Genomic DNA, 22,107 nt, shown 5'->3' with positions numbered 1-22,107 from the left:
GTGTCCAAACTTTTGACTGGTACTGTACATCACAGAAGACTGAAATATAACAAATCCGTTTGACATAAGAACACCAGATTTTCATTTATGTTTATTAATTATGAAAAATATTAATAACATTCCACCATTGAGGCTGCTAGGTCATTTGACTGCAGGAAAGGGCTACACTCAGCAGAACTGAATGCATCTCCATTGTCTGACACAAGGATGTCAGGCAAACCATGAGTGGCAAACATCAGACGGGGACGGTGCTTATCACAGCAGTAGAGGACATCGAGCTAACTATGGCTACTTCCAGTCACTTCAAGTGGTAATCCACTATAATAAGGAAAGTATTTCCTTGGAACGGCCCAGCAAAGTCTATATGAAGACGAGACCATTTCTTTGTTGTACACTCCCATGGGTGCAAGGCGGCCTTGGGCGGATCATAGCGTTACTCCTGACAAGTGGCACAGCTGCGCACCATGGCCTCAGTTTCCATGGACATCCCAGGCCACCACACATAGCTCCGGGCCAGTGCCTTCATCCTCACTATTCCAGGATGCAAATCATGCAGCATGGAAAGGACCCCTTCCCTCACCAGGCCAGGCACCACCACCCGACTGCCCCAAAACACACATTCCTTGTCAACAGATAGCTCGTTCCGAGTAGGGCCCAAACTGACTGCCAGGAAACTCGGAGGCCCATCCATGCAGAATCCAGCGAAGCACCCGGGACAGGGCAGGATCCTTCAAGGTCAGTGCGACTATCCTAGAAGCATGGAGAGGGGCATCAGGCATCCCCTCCAACAGCATCACTTCCCAGGGAGGTTGTGGCTCAGACAAGTGGGTAGCGAGTGGAAGGCGACTCAGGGTATCCTCATTAGCCAGCTGCTTGCCTGGATGATAGCAGAGCTCATATCTATGGGCTCCCAGTATCAGGCTCTATCTGACCATTCAAGGGGAAAGAATCTGGGGCATGGGCTTCATACAGTATGATGAATCAGGCCCAACCAGGGCTTATGGTCAGTATAGACCACAAAATGGCAACCTGCCAAATACTGATGGAACTTCTTGACAGCAAAAATTATTGCCAGGGCAACTTTATTGAGCTGTGCTTCAGCCGAGAGTAAAGACTACTGCGGTATTCACTGTGCAGCGACAGTCCGCACATATCCTTAGGCTACCATCCTTCTTGGTCACAGGCACAATTGGTGTAACCCACAAAGGCTGTGTTCACACAGGCAGCCTAATGTAGATTATTTTCCACTAATTGGTATTTTGACCAATCACATCAGATCTTTAAAAACATCAGATATTTTTCAGAGCTGATCTAATTGGTCCAAAGACCAATTAGTGAAAAAAGGATCAGAATTGGGCTGCCTGTTTAAACGCAGCCTTAGAGTACTCCACTGGCTTGTAAACCCCCTGAGCCACCAGTTTATCCAGAGCCTCATCGATCTTCGGCCGGAGAGTGAAGGGTACTGGGCGAGCTTTAAAGAACTTAGATGGCACCTTAGGGTGGCTATGGACACAGGGGGGGCCCCTGCAAATCCCATGCCCCTGGAAAGCTTCTTCATCCTCCTTTATAATCAAATCCAGTGAGTTTTGCATGTGATAAACCCCTGTGACCTCAATGGCCAAAGGCTCAAACCAGTCAGGGCCCGGTAAACTGGCTCCTGAGCCCTGGATGACGAACAGGGGTAGCCTTCTGTGGTCGCCTCGATAGCTCACGTCCACAAGAATCCTTCCCCGCACCTCTAACTGGGCCTGTGATCATTGCCTTAACACTCCACTGTATTGCAAGAGCTCCAGTGGCTCATCAGGCCACAATGCATGGTAAGTTTCCTCACTAATCAGTGAACGTCCAGAGCCTGAGTCAACCTCCATTACATGCTCCAGACACAGTTGGGGGACTGGGTCTTTCAGGGTGAAGCAGGCTGTGAAGATGGCATTTTATTGCATTCAATGCATCTTCGCTTATACCTTTTTAAAATGTGTGATTGTTACTTGTATGTTAATTGGGTCCAAAACAGTTTCATTATTCAAACCATTCCATATATACCACAGGAGGTTGGTGGCACCTTAATCATTAAACACATGGTTTCCATGTTTGATACTATTCCATTTACTCCATTCCAGCTATTATGAGCTGTCCTCCCCTCAGCAGCCTCCTGTGATGTATACATTTACCATAAACGTCATCTTCAACAGTCAGTAGTTTGTCTTTTTGAGTGTGTTGGCCACACCTGATCTTAATTGGTGTGTCTTGAAAGGTGGTATGTTTGAACAGTGGGAAAATAAATGCTTGGAAGAGGTAGACATGCTATATACTCAGCAGGAAAGGTTTTTGTTATTTTAATAACCGTTTAGCATGACCTGTGTTTTACCCCCTTTAAAACCATCAGTTTTATAGGCGAATAAATATTTTTTTGAATTCTGACAATCTCCATCCGTCCAGTTATTATTTTAACCTCTTGATGTGCACGGGGTATGGCCAGCTCTGTCATACAGGCAGGCATCATCATAACTCTTTGCAGTAGGCAGATCCGCACTCAGCAGCACAGCTCATTTCTTTTTGGCATTATCAATTTCATTAGCCACAAAAAAATATTCCAGCCTTTCAACAGGAGTTATCCTTTTCATCAACAAACTCCTCAATCGTCCCAAACAAAACCATGATCACGCCGGCAGAGGAAAATCCACTTTGGCGTTTTACTCTCTAGTCCGAATCCACTGTCGCCAGTATTATGTACGTGACGTGATGAAAGTGCAATCCAATAACGAGGCGGCAGCAGGGTAAGTTTAGGCCATTTACTAGATAGTGCAGGTAGCAAACATGACTGCCATGTCGGCAGGTGACTGAACTTCAACACCCACGGTGTGCGCACGATATATAGGGGAATGTCTGTGTGCACTCCTTATCGTGCCTATCAACACTATTTAATCCTTAAGAGTCTATTGATGCACCCGTCTGTGCATAATAAACATAATAAAACAATCCCTATCAAAATCCATCAGTTTAGTTTTTTTACATGGCGCATCCGCCTATGTCGGCCTTCAACATCTGTGGTGGAAGGTGGCCGAGCTACAGCGGTGTTTGTCAGACCAGGATACATCCCGAAAATCGTTCTTCTCACAAAAACGTCTGTAGCGTTTGGCCTACAAACTAATATGACAACTCTATGGAAAGATGACTCGCAAACACGTCATGGGACTCATCTGAAGGTAACCCATACAAATGAATGGAAGTATGGAGGTAGTTGTGCCAAACATAAGGGGTTAAAATATGTGTCCAGAATATCTAAATTATTTCCTGAGCTTTCTTATATCTCTTAGATATAGGAGAGACACTTCAAAACCTTATGATTTGTTTTTTGATTGTCTTTTTTGCCATTTATGAATGTGTTATTCAATGCGTTTCTAAGGTCTATAGTAGTAAAGGCCAAATTCTATATTTTGGGGGGGATACTTAAAGGGGTCCTAACATTCAAAATCATACCAAATGATCCATGGTATGACCATCTTAAAACAATTCCATATGTTAGCCCGCTGAGGGTGGGTAAAAAGAGACGTGCACTTCATGATGCATTCACGATAGGTCTAAAACCCGTCAGTCATATTTACGAGCCGTATTTAATTCAACAATACAATAATTTTTTTGGTAATTTAAACTTTAAATGGGCTAAATACATAGTTTAAGGGTGGGTTGCAATTAATCTAGGATTAGAGCTAATCTAGGTTTATAATTAATCAGATGTGTTGCACCACAAATGTATGATTAACGGTTTTAAACTATGATTAGTGACGTTACACCATTATGAGGTATTTCGTGAGTTGAAACAAAGTAGCTAGCCTACATGACAAATGAGGCCACAAAGTTGCTGTTCCTTGATAAAATAATAACAAAGTAACATTAGAACTACTGTAACTCCATCGTGAAAGGTTCTCATGGGTTGGCTGATTTGAAATAAAATCTGTTATTTACCAGTACTAGACAGAAAACTCATTCGTTAGCTAATGTTAGCTACCGTAGCTAGCTAGTTTATAAACCAAGCTAGCTAGCATAAAATATTATGTATTATTGTCATTACTTAACGTTATTTAGCCATTTATTATTTGTCCGCTAGCCACCTGATCATGGCACGTCAAAAGAAGTTCACATTTCTCCGCTTATGAAAAAAACCTTGTCGGAGCTGATGGAGGAATTTAGTAACATACTGGAGGATAAAAAGACAGACCACTGTCAAAAAGGAAGACACCTGGGCCATTTTATGCGACAGATTTAATGGATCGACTAGGATTAAAGAGAAGAGGGACCCAAATCGGATGAAGGCGTGCTGGAAAAATTTAGAAGCGAAAGCCAAAATGAATGCGGCAGAGGAGAGGCAGGGGCTATTTCAGACCGGAGGGTGGCTGCAAAATGGTTCTCAATCAAGGTTCTCCTCACAGCATTTCTATTTCTGTCATCACAGACAGCCTGCACGTAGATGGAGCAGTAACCTTTCAGATTACGGAATAGTTCTCCATTCTCACCACCAGGGTTGGGAATAGGAATGTGTGTACAGTCTATTGCCCCTAGGACACCTGGGAATCTAGCTCTCCTGTAAAATGCAGCTGCTGTTTCCTCTGTAGGCTTGAACCTTATGTACTGATTCTTCAGACTGGCAATAGCACTGGACACTGACTACAATCCTGCAGATGGTTGACTTGTGGAGTCCAAAAAGGTCCCCATCCACCATCTGGAAACATCTAGTTGCGTAGAACTGCAGGGTCACCAAGAGCTGAATTAATGGGGGTACAGCTGCGTTCCTATCACTCCGATGCTTAATGGTTGGTCCAACCTTTCTTTCCAGTTGCATTACAGAGTCCTTGAAGAAGCGGTATCGCCTTAAACTCATCATTATCATACAATTCAACAGGATTTAACCTGTCTCTAATTATTCTCTGAGGAACTCTGTCATTTTGGTCTCTCCACAGTAGATATGCTGCCATTTTATCAGTTAAACCACCTCAAGTGGCAGTTTAGAATTAATCTCCAATCTAAATTTGTATTCCTTTTTTTGTATTATTGAGCAACAGGCTTAAAATTAATCCAGGTTTAAAGTGAAAACTAAATTTAGATTAGAGGAAGGATTTTATTTAACTAGGATTAATTTAAAACCTAGTTTTAAAATTTGGTGCAACAAGATTAATAGATAAACCTTGATTTAACCCAGTTTAAGTGTTAATCCATGTTGGTGCAACCCACCCTAACTGTTATAGCAACAACAACCAAAAATCAGTCATGCCAAATTTTATTCAACCATTTTATTTAGATCGGCAAAGTAGTGCGGTAGGGTGGGCACAGCCCCCTAAGCCCGCCAACACTGGGCCTGGCAATCAGACTTACTTGGTGGTTTCCAGTCATATTCAGGCCAGCCTCTGACCTCGCCATTTTTGTTGTTCTCTGCCTCCAGCCAATCAGTGAGAGGTTTGAAGTACTGTACCAATGGCTTGGCGGACATGGTAGGCTCTCCAGTGATCAATGCCATCGCTTCAGGCCAGGGCTTACTAAAACCCAGCTTCATCACGTCACTGCAAAACACAGGAAATGGATGAAACAGTCACTCCAAAAGTCTATCAGAAAGACTGCCTATGTTTCTACAGTCTAACAAATATGTTTCGGATGCAACAATTTATATACTACACAACATTCCACATATCTGAACGATAACGTCAAACAAATGTACATACAAACGACATCATCTATCACATTAAAAGATTGACAGTGCTGTCCTGGTAATAGAATGCTACTTGATTGAGGGTGTACAGTACTGACCCTAGAAGTTTCCCTGCCTCTTTGGAGCGGTAGATATCACATTCGTGGAGAGGGCCTACATGCCCGGCAGCGTTACACAGAGCCTGATGGAACTGGAACTGGATGATGAAGCTCACAAAGTACCTGATAGGAAGACACTCAGTCACATGACGTTCCCACTGCATCCCACATACAAAACGGATCTGTTTAATGAATGTCAGCTATATTGGTAGACACAGTAAGAATATCAGTAAACGCAATGTAGGCCTACTTGTGTTTTATGAACAAGAAAGAAAAGTGATCAAATGAAAGTTAGGTGGCTTTACAGTTGAATGTTTGGTTCACTGTTGTTTTTCTGCATGTACATTGTACCACTGATTTCATCAAATTTTCCTCGACGTACCTCGCTAAGAGATCTATGCTAGTTAAAGAGTAATAAATGTGTCAGACACCACACCTGACATAGGGAACATTAGCAGGGATGTGGAACTTTGCACCTGGGTCAAAGTCCTGCTCAGTGCGGGCAACAGGTGGACACAAGCCCTGGTACTTCATTCTGGAAGGGACAGACAGTACAAAGAAATGATTCAGTTTTTATTACTTTTACATAGATGAGATAGGGAGGATGGAGAATGGAGATATTCACTAAAAGTAGTAGTCTATTTTTATTATTCCTTTCCGTTTTTTATTATTATAATATATATATTTTTAGTAGCCTTTACCTCATGTTCCACCATTCCTTGTTGTACTCCTCCTGAGAGATGCGTCCATCAAACACTTTCCACCTCCACTGGTCCATCAAGTAGCCGAAGGGCAGGAAAGCGATTTTGTCCAGGGCGATGCTCATGAGGTAATTGATCGTACTCTCTGTGAAAATGAACAGATACATTCACGTTTAAAGTGGTATAGCACATTCACAGTGCAATCACAGCATATAGATAGTTAATTTATGTTTACCACACAGATTGCTTTAAAAAATAATATTTTGTTAATGCTTTGTCTGCAGCGGTCACCACATAACCCTTTTTTCTGGTTGGCAGAAGGTCTTACATTAAAAAAAAAATCCTCATATTTATGAAAGTGAAAAAAGCAGGGCAGTGTCAAAACAATGAATTAGTATGAGCTCACCTTGGTTGTCCTCCACCACATCCAGTAAACCGATCTCCTTTAGATGCTTGGGAGTGGCGACGGACAGGGCCAGCACATCACCAATGGCCTCGTGGAAGCCTGGGTTGGCGCCATCGCGGAAGGAAAGAGGTTGGTCCTTGTACTGCAGGAAGTACTGCACATGACCCATCTCATGGTGCACAGTGATGAGGTCATCCATGGTTATCACGGTGCACTGTTTGATCCTGGAAATGAAGGATAAGAATTCATCATTTTAATGGGCAGTCATCTTTGTTTTTCATGGTGAACACAAACTCATCTTGAAAGGTGAAATACAAAGACTACGGTGGGGGTAGCTTGAGCGGGACTAGAACCTGCAACCCTGTACATGTCAGTTCCAATAGAAAAGTCATTAGACCAAGAGTTCCAAAATTATTGACAAAGTTTCTGGCGTTGTAATGTACTAAGGAAGCTACAGGCTCTACATCCCTCCAAAGTACCTGAAGTCTTTGCGGTTGTTGAAGTCCCAGGCGGAGGCATGGCACACCACGTTGCGTCCATCATTGGGTTTCTCCAGCATGGACTTGGCCCAGAACTCTGGAGGCATGGGCAGTAGCCCCAGAGAAGTGAAGAAGTTGTCTGACTCTTGGAACATCCTGGTGGCATTCCAGCCCTGTGGGGAAAACCCCCAAAAGGTTTTTCCTGGTCAGGTCACATGGAAACGTAATAATATCCAGCCCTTAAACAGAAAAACCTGCAGTGGTGAAGTTTTTCTTACCTTGGCTATCATGGCTGGTGTGGCGTCTACTTGAGTGGCATCGGGGTACGGAATGGCCAAGTCCATGATGCCAGACCAGGTCTGCGCCCACATGTTACCTGATAGGACAAGAGAAACATGACTGTGCTGTTTTATCCATAACTAAACAAAATGTTAAACGGATAAGCTACTGTATATTCCAGCCTTGCACCACTGACAGAGCTCAAACCAGTGGATTTAGATTCAGAGCCAGCTCAATCCCTAGCCTGTCACTGTCACACACAATGTCACGCGCAATGCTTCTGAAAGCAAATGAAATCCAGCTGATTCCCCCAGAAACATCCACAAAACTGCAGAACATCAATGTGCAATGGTCATACATAATGTAAAAGGAGTTTTGGCCTTTGTTGCTGAAATCCATGGTGGATTCTGATGGAGTCTCACCTAGAAGATGGGCAGGGATGGGTCCCTTCAGGTTGATGTGTTTGCCTCCATACTTCCTGTAGAGACACCTGCGCACGTAGGCGTGCACATTGAGATAGAGGGGCTCCAGCTCCTTCCACAGATGCTCCAGATCCCCTTCGAAGGTGGGGGTCTCGTACAGGGAGCGCCAGAATGCCCCATTGTCAGAGTGTCCTATGAACAGACAGCATTAGGGTGAGGGTGAATTCAGTGCCAGAATAGCACATAAGTCATTTGCAGAAACCGACAAGGCTTCCCCCATCACCTCTTTTATTTGTGTTAGCACTTGAAACCTGCCTGCACCAATTAGAAAACTTCGTAACTGCCAGCCTCTGTTGAAATGTCTTTAGGAATGGGTCTGTTATTTTGAAGACCTTACCGTTAAGAGTGGCAGCTTTGTTGGCCAGTTGAACATATCTCTTGAAGTCCTGTCGCAGTTCTCTGCCAGAGGCGTTTCTCCAGCCCTGCCAGACAAACAACAGCTCATTGTAGTCTCTGGACTCAGCCATGATCTTCTGGAGGTCTGAAACAAGAGACAAACCAGAGATGGAGTCAAGACCAGGGCCCGGTTTCCCAAAAGCATCTTAAGACTATGCTTATCGTAAGTACCTTCATAGGAGCATCGTTAAATCTCAGAGCTGTTTCACAAAACCATCGTTATTACAGTTGCACTTGAAAACGCTCGTTATCTACTGACTGCCTCAGACCACATGTAGAACAGCTAATTGCGTCATTAGATACTTTTTTGCCCTTCTACGTCATTTTATACACATGAGATCTCCAATAAACATAAAATCAGGTTGTTTTTCTGTCTCTCTGTGACCACCGATAACTTCAGAACGAAGTTGACTACAAATACAAAGTTGCCAACGTCTTTGCAATTGTTACAAACAAGTGAAGGATACAATTATGCTTCAAATGGAAACCGAGATGACTGCATTGAAAGATACATAGGCCTATATACACACTGAGTCTACAAAACATTAAGAACACCTGCTCTTTCCATGACAGACTGACCAGGTGAATGCTATGATCCCTTATTGATGTCACTTGTTAAATCCACTTCAAATCAGTGTAGATGAAGGGGAGGAGACAGGTTAACCTCTACGGGATCGGTGTCCTGTATACGGTAATCTTGCTCTGATTTGTCATCCTAAGGGTCCCAGAGATAAAATGTAGCATAGTTTTGTTTGATAAAATACATTTTTATATTCAAATGTAGGAACTGGGTTCTACAGTTTGAACCCCTGTTGTCTCTGGCTCCACAATATTAGGAAGGCGTTCCTAATGTTTGGTATGCTCAGTGTATTACAATCATATTGAAATCAATTTCATGTTATTTTGCTAATTGTAGGCTACTGTCAAATTTTTGCCTCAATATATTTCATGGTGTAACATGTGTGCAATGATGTGCCAAATCTACGATTTAGTGCGTTATTATAGGGTAGGCTAAGCATTAGGCTAGAATAAGTTATTTGCAGCCATATAGGTGATAATATATCTCTTGGTGCTTATTCGTACTCAGTATTGTGGAATTACTCTAATGTTACGGTAAGATGTGAATGGAGAAAGCTGATCCGAGAACAGCTATGCCTTTCTTTCGATCCTTTCAATATCGCCCCAACGACACACTTGGCAAACATTCTTTCTGCATGGTGTTTAGGGAAACGCATGTTACATCTTCGGCTGTTGTAGGAACGATGCATCGTTAAAAACACTCATAAGCCTAAGTTCCATCGCTATCGGGAAACCAGGCCCAGAACTCGAGACCCAAACCAAGACCAGACCCCTGGAGACCCAGACCAAAACCCAACATCTTGAGACCCAGAACCAGTGTATCCAGACATGACGAGACCAAGAAATGTAAAAGAACAAGACCCAGACCAACTATTTAAAAAAGGTTTGTGCATCTTGACCACATGAGTTATAAGACTGTACTCCCTGTTCACCCATGTCTGTGTGGCAAAGCAGACCAACTCAATCATCAAGTTTGCAGACGACACAACAGTAGAAGGCCTGATTACCAACAATGACGGGACAGCCTACAGGGAGGAGCTGAGGGCCCTGGCGGAGTGGTGTCAGGAAAATAACCTCTCCTTCAATTTTTCTCCAGATGATAGTTTTTATATATTGTATGTCAAAAAAAATATCACATGGACTCAATTAGGCAAGTGTTTTAAGGCCCTGAACCAGGCATGGGATTGGGCAAATGTATTGTGGGATCTTACCTGGCTCCAGTGGATGGCAGGTCCCATTGGCTCTGCACACCTCAGCCACACTGTAGTTGGTCTCCATGTTGGCCAGCAAATTGTTGTACTGAGAGAAAAACAATGACCAACAGCATAAGAACTTGTAACTGCCCAATGCGATTTCAAGTTTTTTTATAGGCCTACTTATTAAATTGCTTTAGAATAATTTCATTAAACATTGAGGTCAATGTACTGTGTGATTTTGCTCTGGATTTAGTGTGTGAATAGGGGATCATTTGAAGGTCTCTGATCAATAAAAGCACTCCGATAATTCTTACCTCTTTCAGTTCCTCATCGGGAAGTCCTGCACTTTCGATGTCACCGAGTTTATTCAGGATACGCTTCACGGCACCGTCCTGGAAGTCTGTGGTGTCATACTTGCGGGCCTCGTTTCCGTAGGTCAGTGTGTGGTTAGACATGTCCAACATCTTCTGCAGCTGGAGACAGAATAAACAACACAACTAGCCATTGATTTGTCCAAGTGCAAGAAATGTGCCAGAAAAGATACAGGATGTGCCATAGAATCAAGCGCGTTACTGCTGGGCTGGAACAAAAGCCTGCTCATTCTGTAGCTCCCCTGAACCCTGTTTCAAATCAAATTCAAATCAAATGTTATGCGGCGAATTCAACAGGTGTAGAACTTACCGTGAAATGCTTACTTACAAGCCCTTAACCAACAATGCAGTTCAAGAAATAGAGTTAAGAAAATATTTACTAAATAAAGTTTTTAAAAACAATTTAATGAGGGAAATAAGTATTTGACCCCCTCTCAATCAGAAAGATTCCTGGCTCCCAGGTGTCTTTTATACAGGTAACGAGCTGAGAGTGCTCCTAATCTCAGCTAGTTACCTGTATAAAAGACACCTGTCCACAGAAGCAATCAATCAATCAGATTCCAAACTCTCCACCATGGCCAAGACCAAAGAGCTCTCCAAGGATGTCAGGGACAAGATTGTAGACCTACACAAGGCTGGAATGGGCTACAAGACCATCGCCAAGCAGCTTGGTGAGAAGGTGACAACAGTTGGTGCGATTATTTGCAAATGGAAGAAACACAAAATAACTGTCAATCTCCCTCAGCCTGGGGCTCCATGCAAGATCTCACCTCGTGGAGTTGCAATGATCATGAGAACGATGAGGAATCAGCCCAGAACAACACGGGAGGATCTTGTCAATGATCTCAAGGCAGCTGGGACCATAGTCACCAAGAAAACAATTGGTAACATACTACGCCGTGAAGGACTGAAATCCTGCAGCGCCCGCAAGGTCCCCTTGCTCAAGAAAGCCCATATACAGGGCCGTCTGAAGTTTACTAATGAACATCTGAATGATTCAGAGGAGAACTGGGTGAAAGTGTTGTGGTCAGATGAGACCAAAATTGAGCTCTTTGGCATCAACTCAATTCGCAGTGTTTGGAGGAGGAGGAATGCTGCCTATGACCCCAAGAACACCATCAAACATGGAGGTGGAAACATTATGCTTTGGGGGTGTTTTTCTGCTAACTGGACAGGACAACTTCACCGCTTCAAAGGGACGATGGACGGGGCCATATACCGTCAAATCTTGGGTGAGAACCTCCTTCCCTCAGCCAGGGCATTGAAAATGGGTTGTGGATGGGTATTCCAGCATGACAAGGACTCAAAACACACGGCCAAGGCAACAAAGTGGCTGCTCAAGAAGAAGCACATTAAGGTCTTGGAGTGGCCTAGCCAGTCTCCAGACCTTAGTCCCATAAAAAAATCAGTGGAGGGAGCTAAAGGTTCGAGTTGCCAAAAGTCAGCCTCGAAACCTTAATGACTTGGAGAAGATATGCAAAGAGGAGTGGAACAAAATCCCTCCTGAGATGTGTGCAAACCTGGTGGCCAACTAAAAGAAACATCTGACCTCTGTGATTGCCAGCAAGGGTTTTGCCACCAAGTACTAAGTCATGTTTTGCAGAGGGGTCAAATACTTATTTCCCTCATTAAAATACAAATCAATTTTTAACATTTTTGACGTGTTTTTCTGGATTTTTTTGTTGTGTGAATGCCTATGTGTACAGTATGAGTGCGAGAGATTCTCCATTCAGACACCAGACAACTCTTACCATGTTCTGCTTGTTCTTCTCATTAATGTCAGTGTTGTAGACCCACGATGCCTCAGTGTAGGCATTCCAGACCACCTCCGCAGTGCTGTTGTATTCCTCCAGGAAATTCTTCGCCAGCACCTCATCTGCAATCATGTCTGGGTATAGAGAGAAAGGTACACGTAAGGCAGAATAGCTCTTGTATCTCAAGCTACATGGCTATGTGACCGTGGCCCGATTCTAACTTAAGCGAGTATAGCTTGTATTTGTATGCAAGTTCATCTTTCAATGTCATCCATACACAATTTAAGAGAGAAGTAAATCTATTTGTATTGATTTTCAGCATGACGTTTCAATGCACATTGTAACAATGAGAGTTCTAAATGTAAATGTCCAAACAAGGGAAAAAATACCCATCACCAATAATAACTACAATTATTATCATGATCATTAATAATAACGATTACAACAATCACAATAATAATTGCACTGTCTACAATTTCATCAAATTTAAGTGGAATCAATCAACAAAGACATTCATCACCAACAATGAAACGTTCATACTATAGATTTAGATAGAGTTTTGTAACACCATAATTAGTCAGAAAGTGAACATTTAATGAAAAATGAACAACAAAATGAATACATAAGTATAAATAAATAGCTAAATAAAAAATATGTAAATATACATAACGAAAGATCAATGTTCAAACAGAACAAAAATCATAGATCCTGCAATCTTATAAACTGAATTTATATTTTGTTGTTTGAAGTGGGAAAATATTGTTTTATCCATCTGCCAAAAGTAGGGGGGCAGACTTTCAATACAAAAGAACCACGTTAAAATGCTAATTATAGTATACTCAGATTTCATTACAGATTTCAAAAAGAACCATACAAATCACATTGAAAAATGATAATTTCCCTTAAAGGAATTATTTCCATTATTTTATTGAAACATCATCCTCATTTCCATAAAAGGAAATTCTCCATGTTTTATTGAAATAGCATCCTCCTTCAGTTAAACCTGTTTACTGGCTTACCAATATCCTCGGGGTAGCCCTCTGGTATGGGTGGAACCCAGTTAAAATCGGGCCAGCCCAAGGTCTCATTCATTGCTGCATTCTGTTCCTCCAGCCATGTGATGATGGGACCAAAGTATTCCATCAGGGCGCTGGCGTCCATCTTGTTTGTCCCGACGGCTTCCTGGAGCACCTGTTCCCAGGGCTTGGATTCTCCGGATTTAAAGACAGTCCTGTAAAAGTCAACAGAGGCACTTAGGGAAATGTGTCATGCCTCATTTACTATAACTTTGTATGGTTTAGCTTTAGCAAGTCTAGGGACAATGCTTTATGATTGATTCAGGTGGGGGAAAATATCACACAGTTCAAATTACAGTCTAAGATGTGAAAAAGTATCAATTTATTTCTTAGAGTGATTAAGAGATTGAATGACCATCTTTTGTGTATGTCATCTCCTCACTTGATCAGGTAACACTATAGTGTACGTGGCTGTAATGAATTTTCTAAGAGAGGCAATAACAGTATACATACTCTAAAATATTTCCCGCCTCCTTGGACTGGTAGATGTCACATGTGTGCAAGGGTCCAGTTTGATTGGCTGCCTGACATAGCTTCTTGTGGAACTGGAACTGCAGAATGAAGCTCACAAAGTATCTGCAGGAGAGAAAACAACACCGTTAATCAAACATGTTGTCAAAATGTCAAATTCATTTTGATGGTGTTTGAAGATCGATTTTGTATTAATGTGTATTTGTAATATTTATATTCCCTCAGTGGTCTTTATTCTTAAAGTGTGTGTTGAGAAATGACAATATCCATCATCCATAATAATCCTCCTGTATATGGATCTGAGGAAGAAAAGTGACAGATGGTTTGAAAGAGAATTCTACCTGATGTATGGGGTGTTTCCTAAAATTTGATATTTCGCTCCAGCGTCCATGTGCTCCTCTGTGCGTTTGGTGGGAGGACATATACCCTGGTATTTTGTCCTGAAAAGTGAACAAGGGAAGGAAAATTGACAGTATTTTCTGAAACATATTTTCATTATATAAAATGCACTATTATTTTGGATATAAACAATTTCTGCCTGTAGCTCAGGACCTGAAGCAAGGATAAGCATATTGAAAGGAAACACTTAGAAGTTTGTGGAAATGTGAAATTAATGTAGGAGAATATAACACATTCGATCTGGTGAAAGATAACACAAACAAACAATTTTTTATTTTTTTAATCATCTTTGAAATGCAAGAGAAAGGCCACAATATAATATTGCAGTTTAGGTGCAATTTAGATTTTGGCCACTAGATGGCAGCAGTCTGTGTGCAAAGTTTCAGATTGATTCAGTGAAGCATTGCAATACTGGACTATTTTGTATCAAGTCTGCCCAAATGTGCCGAATTGGTCAATTGACACATTTTCAAGTACGTAACTATAGAGAACATACAAAAATGATATGGTAATATAAAATGTACGTTTACACACTCCCAGGAATGTCATACATGATGGATCATTAGCTTATACACTAACTTTCACACTAGATGACCGGGTGGGGTGGGTGTGGAGCCAGAGACCGCAGGGGTTCAAACTGTAGAACCCAGTTCCTACATTTGAATATAGAAATGGATTTCATCAAACAAAACTATGCTACAGTTTATCTCTGGGACCCTCAGTATGACAAATCAGAGCAAGATTACTGAATATAAGTTCATTATTTACCTTCAGAGGTGAATGTATCAAACCAGTTGCCATGATACGTTTTTTGTTGTTGTGCACTCTCCTCAAACAATAGCATGGTATTTTCTCACTGTAATAGCTACTGTAAATTAGACAGTGCAGTTAGATTAACAAGATTTTAAGCTTTCTGCCCATATAAGACATGTCTATGTCCTGGAAAGTTTGCTGTTACTTACAACAGTCATGCTAATCACATTAGCGCACGTTAGCTCAACCGTCCCGTATACGGGACACCAATCCCGTAGAGGTTAAATATTTTCGTGGCACTCACCTGAGGAGCCACCAGTCTGCGTTGTAGCGCTCTGGGGGGGTGCGCCCACTAAACACACTCCATCTCCACTGGTCAATGAGATAGCCAAAGGGAAGGAAGGCCATCTTCTCCAGAGCCATCTTTAGCAGGTAGTTGATGTCACTCTCTACAATGAACAAGCCAATTAAAATCACACAAAAAAAATTACCACAACAATAATAACAGTAAGTAACTAAGTAACTTACTCAGTAAGTAACTAACTAACTTACGTAATGACTTACTTTCTTATTTAAGCTACTGACTTTCTTACTACTTACAAACTTATTTACTACTTACTTACTTATTTACTTGGAAACACTGTACTTACTGACCATAAAAAATGTAATTGTTTTCATTAATTGTATATACTTCAAAACAGGGTACCAAATAAATATTGGGGCATACCGTGGTCATTGGTCGCATTGGACAATAGCCCGATGCTGGCCAGATGCTTAGGTGTGGACACAGAGAGAGACATGACATCACCAATGGCCTCGTGGAAGCCTGGGTTAGCACTGCCGCGGAAGCTTATAGGTTGTTCCTTGTACTGCAGGTAATATTCAATATGGCCCATCTCATGGTGCACTGTGAAAAGCTGCTGCATGTTGACTGTGGTGCACTGTTTGATCCTGAATGTGAGGAAACATCACATATGAAGACATTTGAACTTCATAGCATGGGGTAATGGAAAACTTCTTTCTCATCCCCTCCCTCTCTTTTCTCCACTCCATGAGTTCATTTCCATAACTACATTTCCACTTGCTCACCTGAAGTCCTTTCTATTGTAGAAGTCCCAGGCAGATGCATGACACACCACCTCCCGACCTTCTGGCTTCTCCAACATAGACTTGTCCCAGAACTCTTGGGGCATTTTGATGAGGCCCAGGGATGTGAAGAACTCCTCAGCCACCCGGAACATGTGAGTAGCATTCCAGTTCTAGGAGGAGGAAAATCATTGTATTTCAGGTATATACGGCCAAGCTCATGTTAACAGACTTCCAATGGACAAACTTTGACTTTTACCTGAGTTAAAGTGATTAGGAATAATTTGGTTAAAGTGATTTCAACTAGGCTAGATAAGAGTTTGGGATTTTATTTTGAACAAACAGAGTTTTTGGATGTCGTTTTTGGATATAATGTCACTCCTTAACTTTCAACTCACTATTTCTCACTGTTCTACAAGTAAACTGATCTACAGTAATAACAACATCTCAAATTTCACCAGCTTACTTTGGCAACCATTTCATCCGTCACGTCTGCATTGGGTTTGCCGGGGAAGGGGATCATCATGCCATAGATGTTGTTCCAGGTTTGCGACCACATGTTTCCTGAGGAATTGAAGCACAGGCACTTAGCATTAGCCAGAGGCTTGATACATTTACTGGTTGAGCCTTCCTATTCAGACACTGAGCAAATACCGCTAATGCGTTATAGCTAGCACCTCAGGTTTCTTGACGCATGTTTACATTTATTGTCATGAATCTTGCCCTGGAGGCAGAACTGAGAGATTTCCGCTAGATGGGCCAGCTGCAAAGTAAAAATTGTCTATGTCGTAAAAATTCATGATAAAAAATAGCTTTTTTGTCTTCATTTTAAATTAGGGTTAGCACTAGCAGTGTGGTTAAGGTTAGGTTTAAAATCAACCCTAGCTAAAGCTAATGCTAAGCAGCGATGGACTGAGTTAAAGTTTGAAAAATGGCTGATAAATCAGTGACTGGACATTTTGCATTGGCTATAAGTTAACATTACATTACATTTTAGTCATTTAGCAAACGCTCTTATCCAGAGCGACTTACAGTTAGTGAGTGCATACATTATTTTTTAAATACTGGAACACAGACATTTAAAGGTAAACTCACCTAGCAGGTGAGCAGGGATAGGTCCTTTAAGATTGATGTATTTCGGGCCGTAGTGGTCGTAGAGCTTGCGACGCACAAAGGCGTGAAGATTCTGGTAGAGCGGCTGCATCTGTTTGTAAATAGCCTCCAGGTCATTCTCAAAAGTCTTTGACTCGTACCACGAACGCCAGTATGCTCCCGTGTCATCGAAACCTAGAGAGGATACAACCATAATGTTTATCAACAATGACATTTCACCTCATCTACCTCTCCTGTCTCTTTCACTACAGCTATGGCCATAACTTAAAATACCTCTGAAATACTGTATGTTAGAAATAATGACATTCACAGTGAGACACATATGTAAGGTCAACGTCACATTCTTACCATCAGTTTTATAGGCCTTGTTGCTAAGCTCCACAAACTTTGGATACTCTGCCTTGAGTGACACACCCGATGCATTGTGCCAACCCTCCCAAGCATACAGCAGTGTCTTGTAGCTCCGTGAGTTGGCCATGATCTCTGTCAGCTCTGTGGAGCCAAAGTCAAAGACACCCTCAGTTACGGAATACAGAAAATGCTACAGCACACAGGGGACTACTGGATTTCCAAACAGCGCCAACGAAAAGAAAAAAATAGTTTTAACTTTCCTAAACAATTAGGCATTTAAGTGTTTAGATGACTTCATGATCTCCTCTCAATGTGAGAGGTGCATTACAGATACATCTTCTAAGAGATTAGCCTTGAGTTATGATGATGCAACAGCGGAAGACTGGCCTAAAAACAACACATATGGCTTCGGAAAGTATTCACACACCTTTACTCTTTCCACATTTTGTTGTGTTACAGCCTGAAATTAAAATGGATTCAATTGAGATTTTGTGTCACTGATTTACATTCTACACCCAAAACCCCATAATGTCAATGTAGACATTTTTCAATAAGTATTCATAAGTATTTCAAAAATGTTTAATAAGTATTCAACCCCTTTGTTCAGGAGTAAACATTTGCTTAACAATTCACATAATAAGTTGCATGGACTCATTCAATAATAGTGGTTAACATCATTTTTGAATGACTACCCCATCTCTGTACCCCACACATACAATTATCTGTAAGGTCCCTCAGTCGAGTAGTGAATTTCAAGCACAGACCATGGAGGCTTTTCAATGTCTTGCAAAGAAGGGCACCGATTGGTAGGTGTGTTGACCTTTTTTTTTTTTTTAAGGAGACATTGAATATCCCTTTGAGCTCAGTTGCCGGAAAGGAAGGAAACTGCTCAAGGATTTCACCATGAGGCCATTGGTGATTTTAAAGCAGTTAAAGAGTTTAACGGTTCTGATATGAGGATGGATCAACATTGTAGTTACTCCACAATACTAACATAAAGGACAGAGTGAAAAGAAGGAAGCCTGTATAGAATAAAAATATTCCAAAACATGCATCCGATTTGCAACAAGGCACTTAAGTAATACTGCAAAAGATGTGGCAAAGAAATTAACTTTTTGACCTGAATTCAAAGCATTATGTTTGGGGCAAATCCACTAGGGAGATTTTTAGGATAAAAATAAACGGAATACAGCTAAGTACAGGCAAAATCGTAAAGGAAAACTTGGTTCAGTCTCCTTTCCAACAGACACTGGGAGACTAATTCACTTTTCAGCAGGACAATAACCTAAAACACAAGGCCAAATCTACACTGGTGTTGCTTACCAAGACGACATTGAATGTTTGAGTAGCCAAGTTACAGTTTTGACTTAAAATTGGCTTAAAAATCTATGGCAAGGGTTGAAAATGTCTTTCTAGCAATGATCAACAACAAACTTGACAGAGCTTGAAGAATTGTAAAATTAATAAAATGGGCAAATATTGTACAATCCAGATGTGCAAAGCTCTTAGAGACTTATCCAAAAAGACTCACAGCTGTAATCGCTGCCAAAGGTGTTTCTAACATGTATTGTCTCAGGGGGGTGAATACTTATCTAATCAAGATATTAGTGTTTTATTTGTTATGAATGTTAGATTTTTTCTTCCACTTTGACATTAAAATATTTGTTGTAGATCGTTGACCAAAAATTACAATTAAATCCATTTTAATCCCACTTTGTAACACAACAAAATGTGGAAGAAGTCAAGGGTGTGAATACTTTCTGAAGGCACTGTATTTTACAGGTTGGGCATAGGAAGTGAAGGTGAGGAAAGTTGAAGGCCACTGAACAAAGTGAGTTTGGTGGGGGAAAAAGCGATGATCCAATGACTGGGGTCCCTGTTTGTTATTATAATACAACCCAAAGCATTGTTCTGTGATGGGCAACACCGGTCAGATTCTTTAGAGTAACCCTGGACCACCCAATGTTTACTTTAGTAGATTGTGAAATTAGGAATCATCTTGGGCGGAAGTGGACTCTCATTTTGGAGTGTAAACACATTAGCAGAAACCATTTCCATGATATAGATTGAAATGTAGATTAGGGCATCAACATGTATGCAGTGTAGCAGGTCTGTAAGAGTGTTTTTGTTGATGTTTGATTTCCGTCCATTACACTGCATAACATTGGTAAATGACTTACAGTAAGTGCAAAAGTGATTTTGTGGGTGCATTACTGAATTTTGCATGGAAATGCCTTCACACAAACTTCTCTCACATCTATAATGTGTTTTGGCAATCATGATAGTTTTTGGGCGGGCACAGCTCACAAAGCACTGGCCAGGGTTTAAACCAACACTTAGGTAATTGGGAATGACTGATGAAGTCGACGTGCTCTGCACTGTAGTCTGATGACCAGTAGCAGGACGTTTCAACGTTCCTAAAGAGCTGAAATTGAACCACGTCCCCCAGAGACCTCTTCAAAGTAATTGCCCCCATTCTGTTGGTTTTTCTAACTTCTCGTCTTTCTTTTTTGGACAACTAGACCCCTCTTTGTTAAGATGTTCCCCTACTATTTTTAAATAAATGTTTTACTTTTTGTCTCTGGTACTTTTGTTACACACACACACACGAGAGGGGCTGAAGCTCACTTTCAAACTAGTGATTTCGTGGCTAATTGAGGTAAGACAATAATTCTGCTCATAGATTATACATGTATGAACTACACATTGACACATCCAGCCCAAAGCAGGAGGTTTAAAAAAATACTTTCTTAGTCACCAAAGTACCGGAGCATGTCTTTAACTGTAATTACATGAAGACAACCACTCACCTGGCTCGATAGACCAGCATTCATTCGTCTTTGGACACACTTTGGTGGTAGAGTATATTTCAGACATCTTGCTTAATATGACGTTGTACTGGGGAAATAAGGAGATTGTGAAAATACACAATTACTCTGACTTCATTCAGACCTTGCTGATGCCGTCCTTCAACAGCTGAACTAAACTTATTATGTCTTATAACATCTTCTACAGATATTCTGACATTTCAGAATCACATTATACACCACATCTGATTCTGAGTCTGACTCAAAGCTTGTGATAACACTCCTCCGATAAGATGTAGACAATATGAGACTGACCTCATTTCTTTCTCCTGCAGGTAGGTTAGCCGCTCCCAGGATGTTGATCTTCTTGATACGCCTCTGCAGAGTAGTGTTGAAGGTGGCCACCAGAGTAGGAGTGAAGTTATCTTTGGCCTTCTTACCCCAGGCTTCTGTGAAGGCCTGCTTCATCCCATCAGATTCCACCTGTAGACACAGAAAAGTGATGAGGTTATATAGTGTAGCTGCCCAACAGCCCTCGCTTCACAGCATCCCGTATCTTGGGCAAAGTAGCACACGTAACTAGTGGTCACAGTCCAAGGTGAAAATATTCCACACAGGTACCATTGACATCCAATCATTTTGGACATTGATATATTTTGTTCAGAAAACTATTAATAACCCTAACAAAACTACTTGCCAGAAACAAGGAATCCATGAACTGTAGTCGCCCTTTTTATATAATGGCCACTCACACAATTATTTTCTTACTGTATTTTTCTTATTCCCTACTTCTGGTCTAGGGTTGTTAGACTGATTGCACCAATCACAAGCAAAAGGCCCACAGCATATTGAATGTTAATGGGGATTATGACAATTAGCTGTGGGGCCAGAAGGCCCTCTTTGTGGCAACAGTTAAAGCACAGGGGTTGAGTGGGAGTACAAAGCTAGAGAACCCTGGCCGCCGGATCAAAAAAAACAGAGTGCCTAATGCATAAGAACTGGAGACGGCTACTGAACTGGGAAAGCACCATCACTCACAGCTCAAGGATGGTATACAGACATTATATTGTTCTCTTGCTCTTACTACTTTATTATAACGATGATACATGATGGACACTGGAAGGCAAGGCCACTCAAAACATCACACATAGTACATAACATGTTATCCTTTCAGTTCTTTGACGCATTGCAGATGCATCACAGGGTTGAGAGGCTCTAGCCATGCCGCCTCAGTTCACCATAGCTTCCTGCTTTTGACAGTTGATGTGTTTTACCAATAATGCCAAAAACTAGACTGTCACAAACAGATTAGATAGGGTTGTTTTTGTTATCAGTTTAGGGTGTTTATACAGTATAGTGAATTCCTCACCAGCAACACAGGGTGTATGCTAACCTCAATATGGCACACAGTCACACATGCTAACACGGATGCATTACAATGTTTCCCTTAGTGTGAATATGCCACCAGCTACAGTAGTTTGGGGTTTCTGTTTACTCTAGTATCACATTTGGGGAAAACACAAAGCAACTCCTTTCCCTCCTGAGGTGTTTGTTCCTAAACTGGGTAGACTGGCCTTAGTAAACTGGCCCTTTGTGTGCACTCCGTCTA

General features: G+C 41.5%; 1 protein-coding gene across 2 annotated transcripts in view; it reads right to left on the bottom strand.

The window, feature by feature from the left end:
• Positions 1 to 22,107, bottom strand: part of LOC121567975 (angiotensin-converting enzyme-like) — a 39,744-nt gene that overhangs the window by 9,780 nt on the left and 7,857 nt on the right. The window contains exons 2-24 of one of the 2 annotated variants that reach the window (XM_041878408.2): positions 20,814 to 20,981; positions 20,502 to 20,589; positions 17,689 to 17,832; positions 17,323 to 17,514; positions 16,694 to 16,791; positions 16,231 to 16,400; positions 15,869 to 16,092; positions 15,446 to 15,590; positions 14,331 to 14,429; positions 13,972 to 14,094; positions 13,462 to 13,673; positions 12,440 to 12,576; positions 10,632 to 10,790; positions 10,333 to 10,420; positions 8,484 to 8,627; positions 8,087 to 8,278; positions 7,664 to 7,761; positions 7,386 to 7,558; positions 6,907 to 7,130; positions 6,501 to 6,645; positions 6,236 to 6,334; positions 5,800 to 5,922; positions 5,371 to 5,555 (exon numbers count right to left, since the gene is read on the bottom strand). In XM_041878408.2, the coding sequence (XP_041734342.1) occupies positions 5,371 to 5,555; positions 5,800 to 5,922; positions 6,236 to 6,334; positions 6,501 to 6,645; positions 6,907 to 7,130; positions 7,386 to 7,558; positions 7,664 to 7,761; positions 8,087 to 8,278; positions 8,484 to 8,627; positions 10,333 to 10,420; positions 10,632 to 10,790; positions 12,440 to 12,576; positions 13,462 to 13,673; positions 13,972 to 14,094; positions 14,331 to 14,429; positions 15,446 to 15,590; positions 15,869 to 16,092; positions 16,231 to 16,400; positions 16,694 to 16,791; positions 17,323 to 17,514; positions 17,689 to 17,832; positions 20,502 to 20,589; positions 20,814 to 20,981 (3,430 nt within the window). Of the gene's footprint in view, positions 1 to 5,370; positions 5,556 to 5,799; positions 5,923 to 6,235; positions 6,335 to 6,500; positions 6,646 to 6,906; positions 7,131 to 7,385; positions 7,559 to 7,663; positions 7,762 to 8,086; positions 8,279 to 8,483; positions 8,628 to 10,332; positions 10,421 to 10,631; positions 10,791 to 12,439; positions 12,577 to 13,461; positions 13,674 to 13,971; positions 14,095 to 14,330; positions 14,430 to 15,445; positions 15,591 to 15,868; positions 16,093 to 16,230; positions 16,401 to 16,693; positions 16,792 to 17,322; positions 17,515 to 17,688; positions 17,833 to 20,501; positions 20,590 to 20,813; positions 20,982 to 22,107 lie in introns of those variants that run through there. The other variant, XM_045221029.1, reaches the window with a different exon arrangement.

This window comes from Coregonus clupeaformis, chromosome 1 (genome assembly GCF_020615455.1).
Source record: "Coregonus clupeaformis isolate EN_2021a chromosome 1, ASM2061545v1, whole genome shotgun sequence".
NCBI lineage: Eukaryota > Metazoa > Chordata > Actinopteri > Salmoniformes > Salmonidae > Coregonus > Coregonus clupeaformis.
The sequence above is the reverse complement of the archived record's forward strand: the minus strand, read 5'-3'. Positions and strand labels throughout refer to the sequence as shown.